Source organism: Microtus oregoni, unplaced genomic scaffold (genome assembly GCF_018167655.1).
Source record: "Microtus oregoni isolate MIOR12 unplaced genomic scaffold, Mior012 000019F_ref0000042, whole genome shotgun sequence".
Taxonomy (NCBI): Eukaryota; Metazoa; Chordata; class Mammalia; order Rodentia; family Cricetidae; genus Microtus; species Microtus oregoni.
Window position 1 is genome coordinate 126827 of NW_024543078.1, and position 25125 is coordinate 151951.

Genomic DNA, 25125 nt, shown 5'->3' on the forward strand with positions numbered 1-25125 from the left:
GGCGGCTCTGACTGGAGGTTAGTCACAGACCCGTAAAGGACGGCGACTTTGGGTGAAGTAAGGCTCGAAGGATCTCCTGAGAGCGTGTTCAAGCCGAGGTGAATGGTGTTCCCATTTCTGACCTCGAAGGAAATGGGGCGCTTCTGCGGAGGCTCGGGGGCCCCGCTTGGTCGGCGCCCAGTGACCCTGTGGAGACTTCAGGGGTGGCATGGTGGGGACAGGAGGACAAGGGGCGGCCTGGACGAAGAAAGGTTGGACACGTCAGTTTAGAACGGGATCCAGCGTCTAGGCATGGTCCCCCTGCTCCCCGCCCCATAGGATTTGTGATAGGATTCTTTTGATGCCTCAATCCCTTTTCTCCAGTTATTTCCATTACAAATTTCCGCAGAGTTTACAACAATTCTCCAATCCGTTTCCTCTTCTTTAGCCTTTTGCCATGAGGAACTTCAAAGGAGTCGACTTCGTGACTCTGCTTTGCAGCAAGGAGGAGGCCCAGGAGCTGCTGCCTGACTTGAAGGTGGGGTGCTTTCTGTCTCAAGACACAACTAGTTTTTTGAGACCATCTGTCTTTTCTCTTTTCTCCTTTTTTTTTTTTTTTTTTTTTTGGTTTTTCGATCGAGACAAGGTTTCTCTGTGGTTTTGAAGCCTGTCCTGGAACTAGCTCTTGTAGACCAGGCTGGTCTCGAACTCACAGAGATCCGCCTGCCTCTGCCTCCCGAGTGCTGGGATTAAAGGCGTGCGCCACCACCGCCTGGCTTTTTTTTTTTTTTTTTTTCATTTTCTATCCTGGGCATTGAACCCAGGAGCCCATGCAAGCAGGGAAGAACCTCACCATTGAGCTGTATCTGTTTTTACTTTGTTAAGTTTAGAGACAGGGTTTCTACATAACCCTGGCTGTCCTGGAACTCTGAGAGATCCTCCTGCTCTGCCTCCCAAGTGCTGGGATTAAAGGCGTGTGCCATTATGCCTGGCTTGTTTTCACCTTTTTATCTGAGGTAGCGTCTCACTAAATTGCCCCAGCTGGCCTTGAACCCACTCAAGTCCAGGAAGGTCTTGAACTTTCAGCCTCTTTACCTTAGTACAGGCCTGTACCACCAAGCCTGACTTGTGTTTTGCCTTAATTTGGAGAGAGAGAGAGAGAGATGCTTGTCTGTGCCACCCTACTTGTAGTTCCTTTTCTTTTTCTACCCTGCTTTTCTCTGCCTCCTCCTAGGAGTTCCTGTCCAGATCGCGAACTGATTTTCCCAGCAGCCGATATGACGCTGAGAGAAGGCAAGTCTGTGACACCATCCTGAGGGCTTGCAACCAGCAGTTGACTGCCAAGATCGTTTGCCCCGGGCACCTGCAGAGTCTGCTGAAGCTGGCAGAGCTGGCCTGTGATGGCTATTTGTCGTCCACTCCACAGCGCCCTCCTCTCTATCTGGAACGGATTCTTTTCATCTTACTTCGGAATGGTTTGGCTCAGGGCAGCCCAGACCCTGTGCTCTGCCTTGCCCAGCCTCTCCATGCCTGCTTGGTGCAGAGCTCTCGAGAGGCTGCGCCTCAGGACTATGAGGCTGTGGCCCGCGGCAGTTACTCTCTGCTTTGGAAGGGAGCAGAAGCACTGTCAGAGCGGCGAGCGGCCTTCTCAACCCGGCTGAAGGCCTTGAGTTTTTTAGTACTCTTGGAGGATGGCAGTGTCCCTTGTGAGGTCCCTCACTTTGCTTCTCCAACGGCCTGTCGCGTAGTAGCTGCCTACCAGCTGTTTGATGCTAGTGGATGTGGCCTAGATGAAGTGGAGGCTGACTTCCTGTATGACTCGCTCTCTAGGCAAGTGATCCGCGTCTTGGTAGGTGAGGGTGGTCGCTCTCCTCGTCCTCTTTCTCCCGCAAGGGCCCTCTGCCTCTTGGAAGTCACCTTGGAGCACTGTCGTCGCCTCTGCTGGAGCCACCAGCACCACAAGGCTACTAGCACAGTGGAGAAGGCTCGTGACCACCTAGAGAACAGCAGTGTGGCTCCCAGCCTCCAGTTATGCCAGCTGGGGGTTGAGCTGCTGGAAGCTGTGGAAAAAAGACCAGGGACAGTGGCCCAGCTTCTGATGAAGGCATCGGCTCTTCTGAACAACAGTCTGGAGGCACCATTGCCCCCGCTCCGGGCCTTGTATGACAGCTGCCAGTTCTTCCTCTCAAGCCTGGAGAGAGGCATCAAGGGGCGCTATGGGCTCGATGTCGTATTGAACCTCTTTGCTTTCCTTGGAGGGTACTGCTCCCTTGTCCGGCAGCTTCAAGATGTGAGTTAAGGACCTAGAGTTAGGGTGGGGATGCTCTGGGTCCTTGGCAAGCTGCCCTCTGAGTGTGCCTGGTAAGCATCCTGTTGTAAACTGAGAGGGTTGTGATTTCCCCAGTGTCTTTCCTCCTCTCTGGTCTGTGCCAGGAGTCAGGGACTCCAGGCAGCATTCAGCATGGAGCTCCCCTTCCCCCTTCAGGTCTGTGGAGTTTCCTCCAAGCAGCAGCACTCTTTGCTTCAGATGCACTTCCAGGGTCTTCATCTTTTCACCGGGATGGTTTACGACTTTGCCCAAGGCTGCCAGGTACCATCTGGGAATCAAGAAATATGTTTAGTCTTAGGGTCTGAGCTTTGGGGTATCTTGGTTTCATGTTTAGTCTTAGGATCTGAGCTTTGGGGTATCTTGGTTTCAGGCGTGGGGAAGGTGGACGTCCCCGTGGACCTTGCATGACTCTTGTCACTTTCTATCCTTCTTGTCCACAGGCAGCTGAGCTGGCCCAGCTATTGGACAGTTGCAGGTCTACTGTTACCTGGATGCTGGAGGCCTTAGCGGATCTGTCAGGCAGAGAGCTGACTGACTACCTGGGGACGACTGGTTAGTGCCTTGTGTCTCAGATGCACAGTTCTGGGGGAGGTCTGTCACCTGATAGGCTGGCAAGTACCTGCTGTGTGTTTCTGACCACCGAGTGCCCTAGGTTTAAGGAGAACTGTGTATAAGGATCTGTCTCTCCGGTTAGTGCCAGGAGAGACTTGATGGGGCTTATGACAGAGGGTTCTGATTTTATTCTTCTTATATTTTGTAGTTTGATTTGGTATTTGTTTTATAAAAATGTTTGTACCTGATATGCAACATTACAGCCTTTATATTTGTTAGTGTTTTAAGCCAGTCACATTATGGAATCCAAATTGGGCTAAAACAGCAGTACTCCTGCCTCAATTCCCCAAGTGCCGAGGTTACGAGTTATAGTTTCTTTTTTTGGGAAACATGTCTCTCCACATAGCTCTGGCTGTTCTAAAAGTTACTTTGTAGACCAGGCTGGTCTTGAACTCACAGAGATCTTGCCTGCCTCTGCCTCCTGGGTGCTGGGATTAAAGATGTACACCACTGGCTAACCTTTTCTTTTAAAAATTTATTTTACATGTGTGTGAGTACCTGTGTGTATTTATGTGCACCTGATGTGTGCCTGGTGCCCACAGAGGTCAGAAGAAGATTCAGATCCTGTGGAACAGAGTTACAGTCAGTTGGGAGCTTCCATGTGGATTCTGGAAATCAGACTTGGGCCCTCTGCAGGAATAGCAGGTGCTCTTAAAACACTGAGCCAATCTCTCAAGCCCCATAACTTAAAACGTTTAAGAACCAGATAATGCTGGTATAGCACATGTCTTTTTTTTTTTTAAATATTTATTTATTTATTATGTATACAATATTCTTTCTGCGTGTATACATGAAGGCCAGAAGAGGGCACCAGACCTCCTTACAGATGGTTGTGAGCCACCATGTGGTTGCTGGCAATTGAACTCAGGACCTTCCGAAGAGCAGGCAATGCTCTTAACCTCTGAGCCATCTCTCCAGCCCTAAAAGCCTGTTTTTTGTTATTGTTGTTGTCGTTCCCCCCTCCCCCCACCCCCGACAGAGTTTCTCTATGTTCTCTTGTAGACCAGGCTGGCCTCAAACGCACAGAGATCCATCTGCCTCCGCTTCCTGAATGCTAAGATTAAAGACAAACCACCAAACCTGGCTACAGCCGTCAGTTTTGAGAAACTGCGTTAGGTTGAGGATGTAGACCAGTGGTAGAGTATTTGCCTAGCATGTGCAGTGACCGAGTTTAGTCTTAGAACTGCCCCCTTCTCCTCCAATTACATAAAACTTACTGAGATTTATTTATTCAACAACTTGCCAAGCAATATTAGATATTTCCTTGTCCCCAGGAAAAGGTAACTGAATAAATGAATTAACATGTTAAAAAGTGAGGGGGGGCCGGCCGGTGGTGGCGCATGCCTTTAATCCCAGCACTCGGGAGGCAGAGGCAGGCGGATCTCTGTGAGTTCAAGAACAGCCTGGTCTACAGAGCTAGTTCCAGGACAGGAACCAAAACCACAGAGAAACCCTGTCTCGAAAAACCAAAAAAAAAAAAAAGTGAGGGGGGAATAAAGAGATGGCTCAGCGGTTAAGGATACTGACTGCTCTTCCAGAGGACATGGGTTCAAATCCCAGCACTGATATATAGCAGCTAACAAGCTAACAACCATCCAAGGGATCTGACACATTCTTCTGCTCTCCATGGGTACCTGGCATACACATAGTACCCATGCAGGCAGGCAAATCATTCACATATAATCAAATCAGAATCTAAAATCCTTTTTAAGCATTAAGAGTTGACTCACCTTTGATCCTAGCTTCTGGTGAGGCAAAGAGAGGAGGATTGCCATGAATTCAATGTCAGCCTGGGCTACAAAAATCAAAAATCAAGGCGGCTGGAGAGATGGCTCAGTGGTTAAGAGCATTGCCTGCTCTTCCAAAGGTCCTGAGTTCAATTCCCGGCAACCACATGGTGGCTCACAACCATCTGTAATGAGGTCTGGTGCCCTCTTCTGGCCTGCAGACATACACACAGACAGAATATTGTATACATAATAAATAAATATTTTAAAAAAAAAATCAAAAATCAAGTGGGGACAGGGGAGATAGCCAGTAAAGGCATTTGCTACCAAGACTGATAACCTGAGTTTGATCCCTGGAATCCACATGATAGAAAGTGAACCAGTTCCTTCAGGTTGCACTTCATACATGCACTGTGTCATACAAGCACATACATACAAAATAAATACAGGTTCAAAAGAAGTGGTGATAAATTTGAGACAAGGAGTAGAATAGGAGATTACAAAGGGAAGCCCATGGGGCTGGAGAGAGGCTCAGTGGTTAAGAGCACTGGCTGGAGCTGGGCGGTGGAGGTGCTTGCCTTTAATCCCAGAGGCAGAGGCAGGCGGATCTCTGTGAGTTTGAGGCCAGCCTGGTCTACAGAGCGAGTTCCAGGACAGGCTCCAAAAGCTACAGAGAAACCCTGTCCCGAAAAACAATCAATCTATCAATCAATCAATCAATAAATAAATAAAGTAAAAAAAAATTTAAAAATGAAAGAAAAATTCAGGAAGGGTAAGGAGTACAAGCACCATTTTGAGTTAGTTGTTTAGGGTCTGCCTCATGGGCATGCGACTTGGAAGATGTTAGCCTGGTGATGTCTAGGAACAAACATCTCTGAAACAGCAGACAACCAGTGCCAAATCTTGAAGGCTGGAGAGGGTCTAATATGTCCAGGGAATGCAAACGAAGGTGCTATGGCTTTAGTGTCCTGGGGAGTCAGTGAGGGGTCAGTGGCTTCTGTGGAGCCAAGGAAGAGCCTGTCCTCCCGTGTGCTCATCCAGAAGCTGATGGCTGACCCCAGGCTGACCCCAGGCTGAACGTCTCGTGCCGACAGGGAAACAGAAGCACTGTGATGCTCAGTTGTCTTTTCTTTCCCTGCAGCCTCTTACAGCAGCAACTTGGCCTACAGCTTCTTCAGTCACAAGCTCTATGATGAGACCTGTGCCATCTTGGAGCCAGTCTGTCAGCACTTGGGCTTGGCAAAGTTCGGTGCCCACCCTGAGGTGCCTCCTGAGAAGGTAGGAGGGAGTTATGTTGGTGGCCGTGAGTACAGTGGCGTGGGCACCAGTGCCTACGGGGTTTTTCCTAACACCCTTGCCCTGCTGCCACCTGCCTTCCAATCCTAGCTTCACATCAGAATCACCTGAGTGAACATCAGAGCCATTCTATTCTAACGCTTGCTTCCAGTTTCATCAGGTTCTTGCCCTAGAGCTCAGGCTCTATATATTTTAAGTTTTCCCCACCCCCAGGGTGGCCCTTTGCACAGCCAGAGTAAAAGACAATATCTTAAGCAAGAATGAGCTGAAAGCATGGGTTGGCTGGACTGGAAAGTGATATGGGTAGTACCGGGCCTTGAGTTATTATCTCTCAGGTGAGGGGTGAGTGACTGAAGGATGTAAGTGGAGCCATGACATCAAGTTGGCATTTGTTTTTTTTTTAATATTTATTTATTTATTATGTATACAATATTCCTTCTGTGTGTATGCCTGCACGCCTGAAGAGGGCACCAGACCCCATTATGGATGGTTGTGAGCCACCATGTGGTTGCTGGGAATTGAACTCAGGACCTTTGGAAGAACAGGCAATGCTCTTAACCTCTGAGCCATCTCTCCAGCCCCTCAAGTTGGCATTTGAATTGCTTTTCCATCACTGTGGAGAACAGTATGGGGCATAAGCCCAGGTAGTGGGGCTACTGTGGTAGCCTGGGCAGGAAGGGGGGCCTAAAATAAGTGGATAGTGCAAGAAATCAAGGCTTAACCTGAGTTTAACCAGTAGAGTAGGAAGAAGGAAGGTGTAAGAGTTCCAGCATTTCTGCCAGGACCAGACAGGGCCACAGGCTGAGGAAAGGGTCACAGGAGGGGGATCAGGTCCTTAATGCTGTTGGTGCTGACCATGAGGGGCCCCTGAAGCAGAGAGGATCAAGATGCTTATTTGTTAGGCCGTACAGAGAGCAGGACCCCTGCTGTCCCTCTTCCGTGTGGTGTGTGTTCTGCCATGCTGTATGTATACTCTGAGTGGCTCCATGCCCCAGCTCTAATCTATGTCTGCTCAGCTGCATAGGTGCTTCCGGCTGCATGTGGAGAGTTTGAAGAAGCTGGGTAAACAGGCCCAGGGCTGCGAGATGGTGACCTTATGGCTAGCAGCTCTGCAACCTTACAGTTTTGAACACATGGTCGAGCCAGTCACTTTCTGGGTTCGGGTCAAAATGGATGCAGCCAGGGCAGGAGACAAGGAGCTGCAGCTGAAGTGAGTTGCACAGGAGAACTGCGGTAGCTGTCCGTGGATTGGGCAGATCTCTTAGGCTTTTTGTTTTGTTTTTTTAGACAAGGTATCTCTGTATAGACCTGGAACTTGCTATGTAGGCCAGGCTAGCTTTGACCTCACAAAGATCTTTCTGCCTCTGCCTTCCTAATGCTGGGATTAAAGGCATGTGCCACCATGTCCAGTGTCCTCGATCCTTACTTTTGAGAAAGGCAATGACTCATCCATCCATCAGTTACACATTGAGTGCTTGATGCAATGCCAGCCACTAGGTATAGGGGCATAGTGGTAAGAAGCAATGTTCTTGTTTTGTTGGGTTTATGCTGTACTTGGAGAAATATAACCAAGTACATTGTACGTGTATTTCATGAAGACTAACCATGACCTGTTAAAAGAGGGATGACCTTTAGGTGGGTTATTTAGGGAAGTCTTTTTTGGAGAAGTATAAGATCTGAAGATGTAGAGGAATCCATCATTAAATGCCTTGGAATAGAGACTCACAGACTGGGAAGGCACTGGGGTGAAAACAAGCTTGGGAATGGGAAGAGCTTGAGAAAGCCAGCATGGAGGAAGGAGATAGGATGGGGCATGGCATGCTGAATGAGGCAGTCTAGGTGGGCAGGAGCCAGGCCACACTGGGTTTTACAAGTCCTGGGTATGGGTTTGGATGTGATCCCTCCTATGTTAGAGGAGCCACGTAACCTGATTAAAGTTTTGTTTTTTTTTTTTTTTTGAGACAGGGTTTCTCTGTTGGAACTAGCTCTTGTAGACCAGGCTGGTCTCGAACTCATAAAGATCCGCCTGCCTTGCCGGACAATGGTGGCGCACGCCTTTAATCCCAGCACTAGGGAGGCAGAGGCAGGTGGATCTCTGTGAGTTCGAGACCAGCCTGGTCTACAGAGCTAGTTCCAGGACAGGCTCCAAAGCCACAGAGAAACCCTGTCTCGAAAAAGCAAAAAAAAAAAAAGATCCACCTGCCTCTGCCTCCCGAGTGCTGGGATTAAAGGCGTGCGCCACCAGCACCTTGCCTGATTAAGAGTTTTAAAGGCACAACTGGAAGACAGTGAATACCAGCTTAAGGCTGAGGCTCCCTAGTGAGGGTTGGGAGACTTGTCAGGGTCTTTACCCAGGTGCTGATCTGCCCTTCAGGACTTTGCGAGACAGCTTAAATTGCTGGGACCCAGAGACACAGGTCTCGTTGCTGAGGGAGGAGCTGCGGGCCTACAAGGCAGTGCGTGTTGACACTGGGCAGGAACGCTTCAATGTCATCTGTGATCTGTTGGAGCTCAGCCCTGAAGAGACGGCATCTGGAGCCTGGGCACGAGCTACCCACCTGGTGGAACTGGCTCAAGTGCTATGCTACCACAACTTTGCCCAGCACACCGACTGGTGAGGAGGGATAACTAGGGAGGCCTCTTTTGCTGCTTGCCCTAATATTGCTGATACGGGGTCAGTCTCCTGCTCTGTTCCTGAAAGTGCCCTTCATTTTATGGACATTGGAGCTGTCTGTAGTGGACCCCAATCAAGTGTGTCTGTCTCTACAGCTCTGCCTTGGATGCTATCCAGGAAGCCCTGCAGCTTTTGGAGTCTGTGAGGCCTGAGGTGCAGGAACAGGATTGCCTTCTGGACGATAAAGCACAGGCCTTGTTATGGCTCTATATCTGTACCTTGGAGACCAAAATGCAGGAAGTAAGTAAAACTGAGCTCCTGCTACTGGGCATGGACCAATAGTTTTTGTCCTGGGCTGCTCCCTCTGAGCTGGTGCCAGTCCCTGTTTTTGCTTCTGTCTGTCTGCTTTCTCAACCAGGGTATCGAGCGGGATCGGAGGGCCCAGGTCCCTACTAACATGGAGGAGTTTGAAGTCAATGACCTGAACTATGAAGATAAACTCCAGGAAGATCGTTTCCTGTATAGTAACATCGCCTTCAACCTGGCTGCTGAAGCGGGTGAGGGCAGTAAACATAGTGTAGACAACAGACCACTACTGTGAAAGAGGCCGGGCTTGTGCCGGGGATGTGGGAGAGTGAGGAGGGGCTGGCACAAAGGTCAGAACATGTTATAGAGAAACCCAAGTTCTTTCCAGATGGCCAAGTGGAAAAAGTGGTCACTTCTGATTTACAGCTCAGTCCAAATGCCTAGACCAAGCCTTGACCCTGTGGAAGGAAGTGCTGACAAAGGAGCCAGCCCCAGCCGTGCGGTGTCTCCAGCAGACCTCAGCTTCCCTTCAAATCCTTGTGGCCCTCTATCAGTTGGTGGCAAAGGTAATGGGAAAACTGGTGGAGTCGGTTGTTGTAAAGAGGTTGGCGGGCTGTATTCCCTTCCGGATCCCGGCTAGCTTTACCCAAAATAATTACATGGAAACTGTATTCTTTTAAACACTGCCTGGCCTGTTATTTCTAGCCTCATATTGGCTAACTCTCACATCTTAATTAACCCATTTCTAATAATCTGTATGTCACCACGAGGTCATGGCTTACCGGGAAGATTCTAACCTACGTCCATCTCGGGCCGGAGCTTCATGGCATCTGCCTGACTCTGCTTTCTTCCTCCCAGAATTCTGTTCTGTCTATTCCACCCACCTGAGGGCTGGCCTATCAAAAGGCCAAGGCAGTTTCTTTATTAACCAATGAAAGTAACACATAGACAGATGACCCTCCTACACCATTTCTCCTTTTTCTGTTTAAACAAAAAAGAAAGGCTTTAACTTTAACATTGTAAAATTACATATAACAAAACAGTTATCAAGCAAGAATTACAATTACAACATTTAGATCATTTTATCTTAAATTGCATCTGTTTTGCCTGCATCTATGTATGTGTTCTTTGTGCATGCACAGTGCCTGCTGAGGTCGTAAAGTGTGTTTTATCCCCTAGAACTGGAATTACAGACGGCTGTGAGCAGCCATGTAGGTGCTACCAATCAAATCCCAGGCCTCTGGAAGAGCAGCCAGTGCTCTTACCACTGAACCATCTCTCCAGCCCCATTTTTCTTTTGTTTGAGACAAAATCTCATTGTGGAGATTAGAGAGATGGTTCAATTCTCAGTACCCACATGGTAGCTCATAACTGTCTGACTCCAGTTCCAGGGGATCTGGTATCCTTGAGCATGTAGGCATACATGTAGGCAAAACACCAATACATGTAAAATAAAAATAATTTTTTTTTAAGCTATCATTGTGGAGCTTAGGCCAGGGTTAAATTTGTAATCCCCCTGCTTCTGCCTCTGGGTTATAGGCCTGAGTACCCATGAGGGCCAATTTTACACACTTTGAACAATTGTTTATTGAATGTATGTGGATGTGAGTGTGGCAGTCAGGACAACTTGTGGGCTTTGGTTCTCTCCTTCCATGTGGGTCCTGACATCTAACTTAGGTGCTGAAGCTTGGTGGCAGGAGCCTTTATCTGCTGAGCTATTCGCCAGCCTGCCAACTTTGTTTTTATGTGCAACATGAAGGGATTTCCCAGACTGATGCTCTTCCTTGCATTCACCCCGTATTCAGAGCCATGAAAGGAAAGCCAGAGTGTGGTGGCACACACTTTCAGTCCCAGCTACCTGGACACTCAGGCAAGAATGAAGCTCTATTCTAGCCGTAAAATTGTAATGACTCTGCTTCCAAAACTGAGAGGAGGCTGGGCAGGAAGTGCTCAGTGGTAGAGCACTTGCTGAGTATGTTCAGGGTCTGGGTTAAACCCCCAGTTACCACCAAAAATAAAATATGGTTTTAAACATCACATCCTTTGTTATTGTGAACGCTTCAGCCATCTTTCCAGCACAAGGAGGTCAAAAAGTTAGCTTAGACCTAGGCTTGAGTCTTGTCTCTACCATGTGAACACTTACAGGAGCCTCGTCTTTCTGAATCTTTTTGAATAACATAGCCAAGTTTGAGGCCAGTCTGGATCACATGAGACCCTGTCCCAAAATGGGGTTGGGGGACAGGTGGTTTATGGCTCTCCTGAGCATTGGTAGATTCTGAGTATGTGTGAACACCCTGAGGGGTAGGAGCAGGTAACATGTTGCTCTGGGATGACCAGCCCCTACAGGCCCTGGAGACCCTCCTGCTTCTTCAGACTGTGTCTAAGAGACAACAGGACCACGCAAAAGCAGTCAGCGTTTCCTGTCAGCTCACTCAGCAACTCTTGAGCCTCAGCTGTCCCAGCTATGCCCAGGTGAGTGCTGGTTGTGGAGTATGAGGCTTAGTGGGGCAAGTGGCTCTAAGGGCTCGCCTTTCCCTGAGAAGATGGGGTAGTAAAGAGGCAGCTACCTCACATTTGGCCGTAATTAGAACGTGGGAATTGGAGGCTTCTTTTCTGCCTATTACAAGAACTGTCATTCATGGGTCTGCAGATCTGACCCATTTCTCTTTTGACTTAGTTGATGTAACTGTCATACTTCTGATTGTCTTTCAGTTTCTCCACCCACCATACCCACTGTGGTTGTCCCGTTCCCCACCACCACCACCACACAAGGTTTCCCTGTGTAGGTTTGGCTGTCCTAGAACTCTAAGAGACCAGACCTGCCTCTGCTGGGATCAAAGGCATGTGCTGCCGCCACCACCTGACTCCCTAAGCTCTTTTTTTTTTTCTTGGCAGTGCTGATGACTGAACCCAGGGCCTTAGGCACACTAGATAAGTGCTTTGCCACTACACTGAAACCCACTTTTTCCCTTTTTGATTTCATCTTCTGGTTGTTTTTGTTTGTTTTTCGAGACAGGGTTTCTCTGTGTAACAGCCCTAGCTGTCCTGGAACTAGCTCTTGTAGACCAGGCTGGACTCGAACTCACAGAGATTCGCCTGCCTCTGCCTCCCGAGTGCTGGGATTAAAGGTGTGCGCCACCACTGCCCAGCTTTTCATCTTCTGGTTTTTGCCAGTTGGCACAGGTCTGATAATTGCTTTCCCTTCTAAAAAGACTCCCATGGCTTCTCATAACCTGAAAGATAGTATCCCGACTTTATAACACAACTTTTTTCTAAAAATTATTTTTTTCATTTTGTTTATATAGTTTGTGTATGTTCTACATGTACACCTACAGGCTGCAAGAGGGCTCCAGATCTCATTACAGATGGTTGTGAGCCACCATGTGGGTGCTGGGAATTGAACTCAGAAGCTCTGAAAGAGCAGCCAGTGTTCTTATCTGCTGAGCCATCTCTCTAGCCCCCCCCCCCCTTTTTTTTCTTTTTTTCTTTTTGGTTTTTCGAGACAGGGTTTCTCTGTGGCTTTGGAGCCTGTCCTGGAACTAGCTCTTGTAGACCAGGCTGGTCTCGAACTCACAGAGATCCACCTGCTTCTGCCTCCCAAGTGCTGGGATTAAAGGCGTGCGCCACCACTGCCCGGCCCTTTTTTATTCTTGAAGGCCGAGATTTGAACTGCAGACCCTCAGGGACATCTCAAGTTTATGTGACACTTCTCTGGCTTTGTTTTCTCCAGGTGACTAAGGGTGATTTCTTCAGGCATCTGTATGTGGTTTACGTGGGGGGGCTAACTGACAGTGATCTAAGGATCAAATGAGTAGCTTTGTGTAAATTTTGTGTGTGTGTGTGTGTGTTTGTTTTTGTTTCTCTGTAGCTTTGTAGCCCGTCCTGGAACTAGCTTATAGACTAGGCTCTGCCTCCCAAGTACTGGGATTAAAGGCGTGCACCACTATAGCCCAGCTGCTTTATATAAATTGTAATATTTGAAATAATGCAATGTTCAATGCCTTGCTTGCAAATGCTTCATTCCATTTTAATCTGAAGAGTCTAACTACATTTTGCTGACATCACCTATCTGATCCTTTAGTTGTACCTGGAAGAAGCGGAGTCAGGCCTGAAGAGTCTGGACCAGACTACTGACACCTATCAGCTGCTGTCCCTCACCTGTGCTCTGCTGCGCACTCAGCTCTGCTGGGCTAACCAGAAGGTGACTTCTACTGCCCACATTATTTACAGACTAGAACTCAGTCGAACCCAGAGCTTGCCTGTAACTAGTATATTGAGCTGGCTTGCTCTAGGAATCACTGCCTTTGCCTTTCTTTCTTTCTTTCTTTCTTTCTCTTTCTTTCTTTCTTTCTTTCTTTCTTACAATTTTTATCCATTTTTTATTTGCATTGGTGTTTTGCCTACATGTATGTCTGTGTGAGGGCCTCAGATCTTGGACTTGCAGACAGCGGTGAGCTGCCATGTGGATGCTGGGAATTGAACGGGTCTTCTGGAAGAGCAGTCAGACTCTTAATTGCAGAGCCATCTCTCCAGCCCTGCTCTGCCTCTCAAGTGCAAGAGTTACTGATGGGCTGCTGTTCTGGCAATCTGGACTTTGGTCTTCAAGCTTGATGTTTACATGGCAGAGTCTTCGTCCATGAGCCAGCCCCCTTTGTTTGTTCTACTAATTTGTGGTGCTAGGGACTGTCAAGACCTCCTATGTGCTACCCGAGTGCTCTGCCACTAAGCTATATCCCAGTTCTTTTCCTACTTTCCTAATTCCCAAAGGCTCTAGACCTCAGGAAATAGTGGGGATTTTCATGTTATTTGTCTGGCCTCTGAGATTTTCCTGCAGCTAGGCAAAATGTTCAGGACCCTGAAAAGTGGTTGAAATTCCCTGACCTAATAGTAGAGATTAATTTCTTTCTTTGCCCGTTTCTGCAGTAGAAACATACATAAAGGGGTTCGGGAACTGGGGAAGATAGCCTGGTATGGTCATCATTCCTGCAGTCCCAACACTCAATGGCTGAGGCTGGAGAACTAGAATTTTAAGTCAGCTTGGCCTGCATAGCAAGCCTTTCCCAGAAAGAGAGCGGCAGCAGTGGCTCGTGTGTGAGGAAACATGGGCGCTCTGGTCTAGACAGTTGGGTTTCACAGCATCGCACTCTCGCTCCAGGTTAGCTCTATCTTGATGATCTCGTGTTCTCATCAAGCTGTAGTTTTCCTGGGGTTTTTTTCTTTCCTTTTTTTTGGGGGGGTGTTGTTTTTTTAGTTTTATTGTTGTTTTTAGAGACGGGTTTTCTCTATGTTGCCCTGTCTGCCCTCGAATTAGTGCTGTAGACCAGGCTGGTCTTGAACTCACAGATTTGCCTTCCTCTACCTCCCAAGTGCTGCGACTGAAGCTGTGCCACCACCACCTGGCTGTATGTAACTCTTTTTTTTTTTTTTTTTTTTTTGATTTTTTTCGAAACAGGGTTTCTCTGTAGTTTTTTGGAGCCTGTCCTGGAACTAGCTCTTGTAGACCAGGCTGGCCTCGAACTCACAGAGATCCGCCTGTCTCTGCCTCCCGAGTGCTGGGATTAAAGGCATGCGCCACCACCTAACTTTTTCTCTCTCCCAGGTGACTGAAGGTGTTTCTCTACTGCTGTCTGTCCTTGGGAATCCTGCCCTCCAGAAGTCATCCAAGGCTTGGTACTTTCTGCGTGTCCAGGCCCTGCAAATACTGGCTTCCTACCTTAGCCTCTCATCGAATGTTCTCTCAAGTGTTCTGCGTGAGCAGCTCTGGGATCAAGGTGAAAGGAGGCTTTCTTGGATGATGGTCGTGGTTTGTGTGCTGTCTGGTCTTTGCAGCCGTCTGCCCATACTTCCGAGCATGTGAAACAGCCTCTCTAGAACCTACCTATGCCTGTGGTAGCAAATGGGTTTCATGTCACCTACTACATTTAGTCACTTAACCAGTAGCTTCTTGGAGTATTAAGCTAAAAGGAATTCTAAGATCCGCACCACCACACACACAAGGGATCTTAGTGGGAAGGAGTTCTGTGATTGATTAACTCTGTCTGCCTAAGGTGAAGAAGGAAGAGTACCTTGTGTTTGTTAGCTTTTGTTTTTTCCTCCTCTGGCTGTCCTGAAACTAGATTTGTAGACCAGGCTGGCCTCCTGTCTGTGGCTCCCCAGTGCTGGGATTAAGGGTGCCCACCACCGCCCTCTTGTGTTTGCTGTCTTTTTTTTTTTTTTAAAGATTTATTTATTATGTATACAACTCTGCCTCCTTGTATGCCCACACGCCAGAGGGGGCGCCAGATCTCATTACAGATGGTTTGGAGCCACCATGTAGTTACTGGGAATTGAACTCAGGACCTCTGGAAGAGCAGACAGTGCTCTTAATCACTGAGCCATCTCTCCAGCCCCGTGTTTGCTGTCTTAGTTGAAGGTGTTAGGCTGCTGCTGCAGTCATCTTTCTCCCCTTGGCCCCCCAGGCTGGCAGACCCCTGAAACAGCACTCTTAGACGCCCACAAACTCCTCCGAAGCATCGTCATCCTGCTTATGGGTGGTGATGTGCTCTCACTTCAGAAAGCAGCTATGCAGTCACCCTTTCTGGACTACGGTGAGTAAAGAAGCGACCAGGACCCTCGGAGATTGGACATACTCAATATGGCAGGCTGGGTGCCTGTCTCCAGAGTATCTGACCGTGGCCTATATTGAAGTCTCGTCTCTCTCGTTCCCTACAGGAGAAAATCTAGTGCAAAAGTGGCAGGTTCTCACAGAGGTGCTGAGCTGCTCAGAGAAGCTTGTCGGCCGCCTGGGCCATCTGGGGAATGTAAATGAAGCCAAGGCCTTTTGCTTAGAGGCCCTGAAACTCACAACCAAGCTGCAGATACCTCACCAGTAAGTAAAGATTCTAGCTCCTGCCATGTGCTTTTGAATGTGGATTCCCCAAAGATTGCACAAGTGTTCTGTGTTCTATCTAGAGAGTGGTGGGAGAAGGCAGGCATTCCATGGCTGAACAGGAAATGCCTGAGGAGTCTGTCCAGGACAGCTCACATACTGCCTTTCCCTAAGCTCCTCTGCCTGTGGAGCTTGGTGTGGAAAGCAGTTTCCCAGAGAGGCTGTAAGTCAGCTTGAGGACTCAAAAATGACGAGGGCGGGGCCTGGGAAAGAGCGAGAAGAGTCTCTAGGAAACAGCCACCTGCTGACTGGTTCTCTTCTCACAGGTGTGCTCTGTTCCTTGTACTGAAAAGTGAGCTGGAGTTGGCCCGAGGCGACATTGACCTCTGTCAGTCAGACTTGCACCAGGTTCTATTCCTGCTGGAGTCCTCCACAGGTAAGTAAGCTGCCAGGTTCCTCCCGAGCTTTGGAGGGGCATCCATATTGCAGCTTGTCCTTCTGTGGAAAAGTCTGGGTCATTCTGAATCAGACAGGTGTTGTCAGGGTTTCTGTCCTGCCCGGTTCCCACAGTTGTTAAGTCCCAAAGAACTCACACAGAGGTCTACATTAGTTATAAACTGATTGGCCCATTAGCTCAGGCTTCTTATTAACTCTTTTTTTTTTAAAATATTTATTTATTTATTATGTATACAATATTCTGTGTGTATTCCTGAAGGCCAGAAGAGGGCGCCAGACCTCTTTACAGATGGTTGTGAGCCACCATGTGGTTGCTGGGAATCGAACTCAGGACCTCTGGTTGAGCAGGCAATGCTCTTAACCACTGAGCCATCTCTCCAGCCCTTCTTATTAACTCTTATAACTTAACATCCTATTATTCTTATCTGTGTTAGCCATGTGGCAGGGCAGTCACATCTTGCTTGCTTCTTCTGCGGTCGGGTCAGAACTGCTGAGAGAGCTTCCTCCTTTCCAGAATTCACCTGTTCTCATTGACTCTACTTCCTGTCTGGTTGTCCCACCTATACTTCCTGCCTGGCTACTGGCCAATCGGCATTTATTTAAAATATAATTGACAGAATACAGACCATGGTCCCACACCAGACAGGTGTCTGGTGCTAAATGACATGACTTAGGCAGAACATTAATGTCCCTCCTCCAGACAGACTCCACAGAGGCCCAACTTTTCCTGGCTGGTTTTCAGTGCTGCCGAATGCCTTTGGCTTATTTTATTTATTTGTTTGTTTATTTGAAGAGGGTCTTACTGTGTAGTCCTGACTGTCTTGAATTCACTTTGTACGTCAGGGAAATCAGCTGGCTTTAAACTCAAGGAGGTATAGGAGGAGGTATATCTGCCTCTGTCTTCCCAGTACTAAGACTAAAGGTGCATGCCAGTACACCCTGCTACAGTTTGGGGTCTGCAGATTAAAGGTGTGTGCCATGATGCCCAGCTTGTCAAATATTTTTACCTCTACTATCTCATGTGCACCTCCCCCAGTCCAGCTGAGAACAGAGCTTTGGGCTACAGGAATGGGGTGTAAAGTGACTACTGAGTCGGGTTTTTGTTTTTGTTTTTTCTGTAAAAGAATTTCCCCATTTTTGTGTGTGCTGCATAGACGTTCTGAGTAATTTGCACGTAGATGGGGAAGTGGGTTGAACCCTATGGTAGAGTTCTTGAAGTCACTCTAGTTTTGTGATTTTTGATCTCTATCCCCAGAGTTTGGTGGGGTGACCCAGCACCCAGATTCTATGAAAAAGGTCCATATGCAGAAAGGGAAGCAGCAGGCCCAAGTTTCCTGTTGCCCACAGCTCCCAGAGGAGGAACCCTTCCTAAGAGGCCCTGCCCTGGAGCTGGTGGCCACCGTGCTCAAGGAACCCGGCCCTACCCAACCTTCTGCAAACTCCTCTCCAGTCTTGAAAACCAAGCCCCCACCCAACCCTGGCTTTCTGTCCCACTCACCCACCTGTGACTGTTTGCTGTGCTCCAGCCCTGTCCTCTCGGCAGTCTGTCTGCGCTGGGTGTTGGTCACTGCAGGAGCAAAGCTGGCCATGGGTCATAAAGCCCCGGGCCTGGATCTGCTGCGAGCTGTGCTGAAAGGTTGCCCTGCAACCACCAAGCGCTTTACACAAAACCTTCAAGCTTCGCTGAAACACAGGACACCCCCCACTCCTGTCCCAAGCCTCTTCGATGAGCTCATGGCTCAAGTGTACACACGCTTGGCACTGGAATGCCTGAACCAGACACCTGAAAAGAGCTTGGGAAAGGTTCTGGCTATGGGGCTGAAGTTTGTGGCAACACGGATACAATACTTAGAGTTCTGGCGAGCCAACCTGCTCTTGATTCAGGCCCTTGCGAAGCTGGCCAGCTTCAGCTGCTGTACTTCCCAACTTTTTGCAAGCACCTGGGGCTGGCAGCCACCATTGGTACAAAGTCCCATAGTCTTAAAACCCTCTAAGATTCGGAGACAAAAGTGCTCTGGACGAGGGCGCCGGCAGGCAGCCTCTGCTCTCCCTCCCGTCTGTAATATTTCTCAGAAAGGTCTGGAAGAGGATGGGCTACCTTGTACACCTAAGCCCCCTGGCCGGGCTAGGCAGGCTGGCCCTCATGTCCCTTTTACCATATTTGAAGAAGTCTACACTACAAAGAGCAAGCCTGAGGTTCCCTTGGCCCCCAAGGTGCATAGGAGGGCCCAGACTCGCCTCAAGGTAAGCTGGGATTGTGGTTAGGGGCGTGGCATGAAGACGGGTGTCTGCAGAGGGTCCTTGTAGAGGGGCTCCCCATAGCCACGTCTGCAGTGCCATACACTTTCGTCAGCTCTGTAGTCCTTTGCCTTGTCACCCTTCGTCCCTATCCTCTGTTCCTTTCCCCTTCTTCCAAACTGAGTTGCCACAGGGTTTGAGAGTGGAGTGGCAAGTACAGTGTGGGAGGTCAGAGCTGAAGTCAGAGAGACCTGTCAATGCCTCCATAGTGCCCCCTGCTGTTGGAAAGTATTGTTGAGAGTGTTGGCCCTTAATTTCTTCCATTCCCTCTGTCAAAGGTGAACTTCAGTGATGATAGTGACCTGGAAGACCTTGTCTCAGGTGAAGCACAACTTGTAGAGGAACCTAAGAGAAGAGGGACTGCTGGCCGGGGTCGGGGCCGAACTAGGAAGGGCTCAAGCTTGAAGACAGATGCAGTAGTTGCTGCAGGTAGTGCCCCTGGACACATCAGTCTCAGTGGGAGGGGTCGTCGGGCCAAGAAGGTGGCTTCAAGACATTGTGAAGAAGAGAGTTCCAGTTCAGCACTCTGTGTCCGGGCTAGCCTGGGACCCGAGATCATGAGAACTATCCCTGAAGAGGAGCTGACAGACAGCTACCTGGAAGTGAGCTTTGAAATGCTCAGGGGTTCCGATGGGGAAGACTCAGCCTCAGGTAGGTCTGCAAGGAAGAGAAGCAGAGGCTTGTGTTCTGTGGTGTGTCCCTGGGACCAAAAACCAAAGAAATACTAGAAAAGCCCTTTACTAGCTCTGCGGAATGTATTATAGAAGAAGAAGAGACAGGCTAGGGGAGTAGGAGGGAGCATTATGAAAACTTGTATTCTCGGCCCAGAAGTAGTGGTGCACGCCTTTAATCCCAGCACTTGGGAGGCAGAGGCAGGCGGATCTCTGAGTTCGAGCCCAGCCTGGTGTACAGGCAGAGGCAAGTGGATCTCTGTGAGTTCAAGGCCAGCCTGGTGTAGAGAGAGAGTCCCAGGACAGGCAGCAAAGTTACAGAGAAACCTGTCTTGAAAAACCAAAAGCAAAACAAAAAACGAAAAGTCCTGTTGTCTCCCTAGGTGTGAAGACGGCAGCTGCAGGCCCTGGCCTGCCCATAGGAGAGTGTGAGGTGTTGAGACGGGAGTCCTGCAAGGCAGAGCTGCCTGCCCTATACCCTGACAAGGAGGCCGGGAGTGACCCTAGTCCTTGGCTCCCACCCCACTCAGTTCCTGTACCCATTGGTGAGTATATTGACCACTGCGGTAGGGTTACCTGGGGAGGGCTGAGCCCACAGGTCTCTTGGTAGGTCCTTTTTGGGTGACAAACTTTCTAAAAAAACTTTTCTTGAAGTTGTCTGTGTAGCCTAGCTTGGCTTCTAGGATTACAGGGAAGCACCATCATATTCAGCTTTGTGTGAATGAGAGAGTTTGTGTGCGTTCATACACATGGGTATACTGCATGTGTTCATGTATGTGTTGGTATACTGTGTCACTTGTGTGTTCACACCTGTGTGTATTTTTGTGTGGAGGGCAGAGGGCTGACATCTGGTGTCTTCCTTAGTCGCTTTTTCCATCTTAGTGGGGATTTTTTTGTTTTGTTTTAAGATTTTTTTTTTTTTTAGTTATATATACAGTGTTCTGCCTCCATGTATGCCTGCACACCAGAAGAGGGCACCAGATCTCCTTACAGATGGCTGTGAGCCACAATGTGGTTGCTGGGAATTGAACTTAGGACCTCTGGAAGAGCAGCCAGTGCCCTTAACCTCTGAGCCGTCTCTCCAGCCCTCCTTAGTTTTTGAATCTGGAGCTCACTGATTAGTTCAGCTGGCTGCGGATCCCAGGGGTCGTCCTCTTGCCTCTGCGTCCTCAGCACTGGGATTGCAGTGGTGCCGCTGTGGCTGGCTGGCCCTTTAGATGGCTGTTCTATGTAGGCAAGGATGACTCGTGCATGATCCCCGTGTCCCCACAAGTACAATCACACACCACCATACTATCATGCCAGGCTTTTTTTTCCTCCCGTTTTTTGTTTTTTGTTTTTGTTTTTGTTTTTTTTTTTGGTTTTTCGAGACAGGGTTTCTCTGTGGTTTTGGAGCCTGTCCTGGAACTAGCTCTGTAGACCAGGCTGGTCTCAAACTCACAGAGATTCGCCTGCCTCTGCCTCCCGAGTGCTGGGATTAAAGGCGTGCGCCACCACCGCCCGGCTTTTCCTCCCGTTTTTGAGACAAGATATCACTTTGGTTCCAGCTGGCCTATAACATGGGGATACTGAGCCTCAGTCTCTAAAGTTCTGGAATTACAGGCTAAGCAGTTCTACATCTTCCAGTCTATTGTTTTGGCTTCCTGGGTCCAGCAGTCTCTGAGCCTGGTTGAACTCTGCATTTTGTGCAAGGGACTTAATCACTCTGAGCTTCTGTTTCCTGCATTGTAAAATGGGACTTTAGGGAGGATAGAATGAAGCGACGCCCATTAGGATCGTATCGATCCTCTTGGCATGTCTCCTTCACAAGTAGCCGCTGCTCTTCTCTGTGGGGCTCCTTAATTAAGAAATGGGGTTTATATTCGGCCATGATCTTGACCTTTTTCTAGATCTTTCTACTCTGGATTCCATCACTGACTCACTGAGTATTGCTTTCCGTGGTGTCAGTCACTGCCCTCCAAGCAGCCTCTACTCCCACCTCTGCCGACTCCTGGCTTTGTGCCTGGGCCACCGGGATCCCTATGCCACTGCGTTTCTTGTTGCTGAATCTGTGTCTATCACCTGTCGCCACCAGCTGCTCACCCATCTGCACCGACAGCTCAGGTGAGTGCTGCCGGGCGTACGGGCAAACTGCCAGGTAAGGGTCCTACTTGTTTGGAGACGGACTCATGCCTGTTCGTGTTGCCTGCAGCAAGGCCCAGAAGCAGCAAGGATCACCTGAATTAGCAGAGCATCTACAAGAGCTGAACCTGAAAGAGAGATCTGGAGATGTCCCCCTGGCCCGCATCCAGCGCCTCTTTTCCTTCAGGACTTTGGGATCTGGCTACTTCCCCCAGGCAGAGAAGGACAGTTTCCAGGAACGCCTGGCTGAAATCCCCACTGGTATGGTGTCTGCTTCTGGCTGGGTCTCTTACACATCTAGTTGAACTGGGTAGATGAACTTTAGGAATTGGTTAGTTTACCTATATTTGTGCTACTTTTATCTTATTTTTTTATTCTTTCCCTTTGAGACAGAATCTGACTGTGTAACATAGGCCTCAGGCTCAACATCCTCCTTCCTCAGCCATCTGGGTGCTGAGATTTTTAGGCATGTGCCACCACACTGTTTTTTTCTCAAGCCAGACATACTCTGAAATTCACAGTTTTTCTTCAGGAGTGTGTTGAGATGTCTGGAGTCTTCTGTCATTCCTACCAGCTGATGACAGGAGCACTCGCCCCAGTGCAGCCTTTGTTAGCTGCCATGAGAAACAGAGAAGTACCAGCTGCCTGTTCCTAGGAGAACTCCACTGACCAGGGTAGACTTCATGGAGTTGTCTTGAGGGACTCTGTAGAAGGCAGGTCTGCAAATGCCTCCGGAAAGTGTACTGATGCTGTGTGTCTTCTATTTATGTTAGGGGTGACCGTCTGTGTGTTGGCTCTGGCCACCCTCCAGCCTGGAATCCTGAGCAACACTCTCCTACTGACGCGACTGGAAAAGGACAACCCCCCAGTTACTGTGAAGATTCCCACTGCCCAAAGCAAGGTAGGGAAGGTAGGGTTCCTGTAACAAGGACTAGAATCTGCCAGACATGGGCCTCAGTGCCTGAAGGATGAAAAGGTGATAGTCACTAGGTAAGTAAATCTTATAAATTCTTCATCTCCTGTAGTTACCACTAAGCTCCGTTCTGAAAGAGTTTGATGCCATCCAGAAGGACCAGAAAGAAAACAGCAGCTGTACAGAGAAGCGGGCATGGTGGACAGGGAGACTGGCACTAGATCAAAGAATGGAGGTGTGTGCTCCCGGGGGCGGGGAGGCTGAGGCCTGGCACAGAGGTAGGCTTTTTTCTCCCAGGCAGGGTTTTTCTGTGTAGCCTTGGTTTCCTGGAAATCACTCTCTAGACCAAACTGGCCTCAAACTCACAGAGATCCTCCGGCCTCTGCCTGGGATTAAAGGCGTGCGCCACCACCTAGCTGTGTCTTTCATTTTTTTGAGTGTCTCAGAAAATGAAAGACATTATAGACTTTCTAAGGCTGATAGAAATCCCTAATTTCCAAAATACGTTTTCTGTCTAACTGAAAGCTCTGCCACTGCCCTAGGAACTCATTACCTCCCTGGAGGAGCATGTCCTGGGCTGCTGGCGGGGGCTGCTGCTGCCATCCAGTGCAGACCCTAGCTCTGCACAGGAGGCCTCCCGCTTAAAGGAGCTGCTACAGGAATGTGGCTGGAGATACCCTGACCCCACTCTCCTAAAAGTGAGTTCAGGAACTAGAAGGGGAAGCTGAGACGGTGGTCTTTTCTACCAGAGTTGTAGCGCCCACACCCACTAACCCTTGTTCTCCTATAGGTCATTCTTAGTGGTGCCAGAATCCTCAACAGCCGGGATGTTCAGGCCTTGGCATATGGGCTGTGCCCAGCCCAGCCAGAGCGTGCCCGAGTGCTCCTGAGTGAGGCGATAGGACGGGTGCAGAGCCAGGTGACCCCTCCCAGTCAGCATCTGGTGTTGGTGCTAGACAAGGTAAAGAGCCGGGGCACTGAACGGTGTCAGAGGGTGCTGAGCACTGAGCTTGTCCCCAGACTCCTTCAGATACGTGCCTTTATGTGCCTGCGGATGGTAATCTTGGGCTGCTTTTTCCCTAGGACCTGCAAAAACTACCATGGGAAAGCATGCCCAGCCTCCGGGCACTGCCGGTTACCCGGATGCCCTCCTTCCACTTCCTACTCAGCTACTCTATCACTAAAGAGGTGGGAAACCAAGATTGGAAATTGGGTAAAGCCTAAAGAAAGAAGGCTGGAGCCCTGGGGAGCTAGGAATTGGGCTTTGAGTAGGCTGGGGCTGGACAGGCCAAGACCCTAATTGACAGTGCTTGCCCTCCAGGCTGGGGCGTCATCAGTGCTGAGCCAAGGTGTGGACCCACGGAATACCTTCTATGTCCTAAACCCTCACAGTAACCTGACAAGCACAGAGGAGCGATTTCGAGCCCGTTTCAGCAGGTCTGGGGACACTGGCATACAGTAGGGTGGGAAAGGCTAGAGATTGCTCCACGATTAGCTGTTTCGTCTCATTCTGTCTGCTATTCCCTTGCCCCTTGTTGCTACTTGGTGTCTGCTGTATGCTGACCTCCAGCTTTTCCTTGCAGTGAAACTGGCTGGAAAGGAGTGATTGGTGGAGTCCCGAGCCTCGAGCAGCTCCAGGCTGCCCTGACACAGCGTGACCTATACATGTGAGTGTCTGGCTCCGGGTAGCAGGGAGACAGGCATTCTGGAGGGGGGATCACTGCGGTTCATTTTAGGGCCAGGGAATGTTGACTCAAATGCTTATTTCGCTTCCTCTGCCTTAGCTATGCAGGGCACGGAGCTGGGGCCCGTTTCCTTGATGGGCAGGCTATCCTGCGGCTGAGCTGCCGGGCAGTGGCCCTGCTGTTTGGCTGTAGCAGTGCAGCCCTCGCTGTGCACGGCAGTCTGGAGGGAGCTGGAATCGTGCTCAAGTACATTATGGCTGGCTGGTGAGGCCTGCCTTTGGGCTTACAGCTCATGCCCCCATCCCCATCCCCATGTCCCGCCTATCTTGGGCCCCCCTAGAACTATAAGCCCAGGGAGTCCCTCAGTGCTTCAAGCCTCCTTACACATCTACCAATAATGTTTTATTTTCCAATATTTCTGCTACAGAGCCCTTACTTTGTATTTCTTCATCCTTTCTTCCCAGCCCTTTGTTTCTAGGTAACCTCTGGGATGTGACTGACCGTGACATTGACCGTTATACGGAGGCTTTGCTGCAGGGCTGGCTAGGAGCAGGCCCAGGGGCCCCCCTTCTCTACTATGTCAGCCAGGCCCGCCAGGCTCCTCGACTCAAGTACCTTATTGGTGCTGCACCTGTAGCCTATGGCCTACCTGTCTCTCTACAAACACCCTGAGCTGTCTTAGCTATGGTGGAGGCTATGTGACTGTCTGCCTTCAAACTTAGTTTTAATTAACTATTTAGAATTTTTAAAGTGGTTTTTCCCTGGTGTTTTGTATGAAATGTTTCCTTTTAATGTGACCTTAATAAAGATATGCCAAGCCTCATTTGGTGTGAGTTCTAGAGCATCTAAAATTCCGTGACAGCTCTCTCCTTCAGTCTTCCTGCATGAATATAAGCAGGTGGGAGGAGCTTGCAGGAGGCTTTGAAACGAAAGGCAAAACCAGAGGACAAAGTTGGGTGATAAAAGTTTTCTTTGTGGTTTATTAAAATGCAAAGTTCTGTGCACAAATATTAAAAAGCAAAAAGGAGGGCTGGAGAGATGGCTCAGTGGTTAAGAGCATTGCCTGCTCTTCCAAAGGTTCTGAGTTCAACTCCCAGCAACCACATGGTGGCTCACAACCATCTGTAATGAGGTCTGGTGCCCTCTTCTGGTCTGCAGACATACACACAGACAGAATAATGTATACATAATAAATAAATTTAAAAAAAAAAAAAGCAAAAAGGAAGCTGAGCCGAATCACAAGCTGCTAA

The 25125-nt window shown here is 49.1% G+C and overlaps 1 protein-coding gene across 1 annotated transcript; it reads left to right on the plus strand.

Annotated features, from left to right (window-relative positions):
* LOC121459432 (separin-like) lies at positions 1 to 24692 on the plus strand. Its single transcript, XM_041669191.1, has 31 exons — positions 1 to 98; positions 428 to 517; positions 1214 to 2269; positions 2465 to 2569; positions 2749 to 2860; positions 5789 to 5925; positions 6960 to 7153; positions 8318 to 8557; positions 8713 to 8857; positions 8976 to 9114; positions 9290 to 9429; positions 11201 to 11335; positions 12945 to 13064; positions 14463 to 14634; positions 15322 to 15450; positions 15575 to 15731; positions 16058 to 16167; positions 17443 to 18431; positions 18764 to 19136; positions 19540 to 19701; positions 21046 to 21259; positions 21348 to 21538; positions 22051 to 22178; positions 22303 to 22425; positions 22733 to 22888; positions 22981 to 23151; positions 23274 to 23378; positions 23512 to 23627; positions 23774 to 23857; positions 23975 to 24139; positions 24340 to 24692. The coding sequence occupies exons 2-31, from the start codon at positions 437 to 439 to the stop codon at positions 24545 to 24547; spliced, it is 6357 nt and encodes a 2118-aa protein (XP_041525125.1). The 5' UTR covers positions 1 to 98; positions 428 to 436; the 3' UTR covers positions 24548 to 24692.
* The last annotated feature ends 433 nt before the right edge of the window (positions 24693 to 25125 follow it).

Excerpts from the sequence above, each read along its gene's own strand:
- LOC121459432 (XM_041669191.1), top strand. The coding sequence starts at position 437 with ATGAGGAACTTCAAAGGAGTCGACTTCGTGACTCTGCTTTGCAGCAAG. Across the intron at positions 13,065-14,462 it reads TCTGCTGGGCTAACCAGAAG|GTGACTGAAGGTGTTTCTCT; the intron begins GTGACTTCTACT and ends TCTCTCTCCCAG. Across the intron at positions 15,732-16,057 it reads AAGCTGCAGATACCTCACCA|GTGTGCTCTGTTCCTTGTAC; the intron begins GTAAGTAAAGAT and ends CTCTTCTCACAG.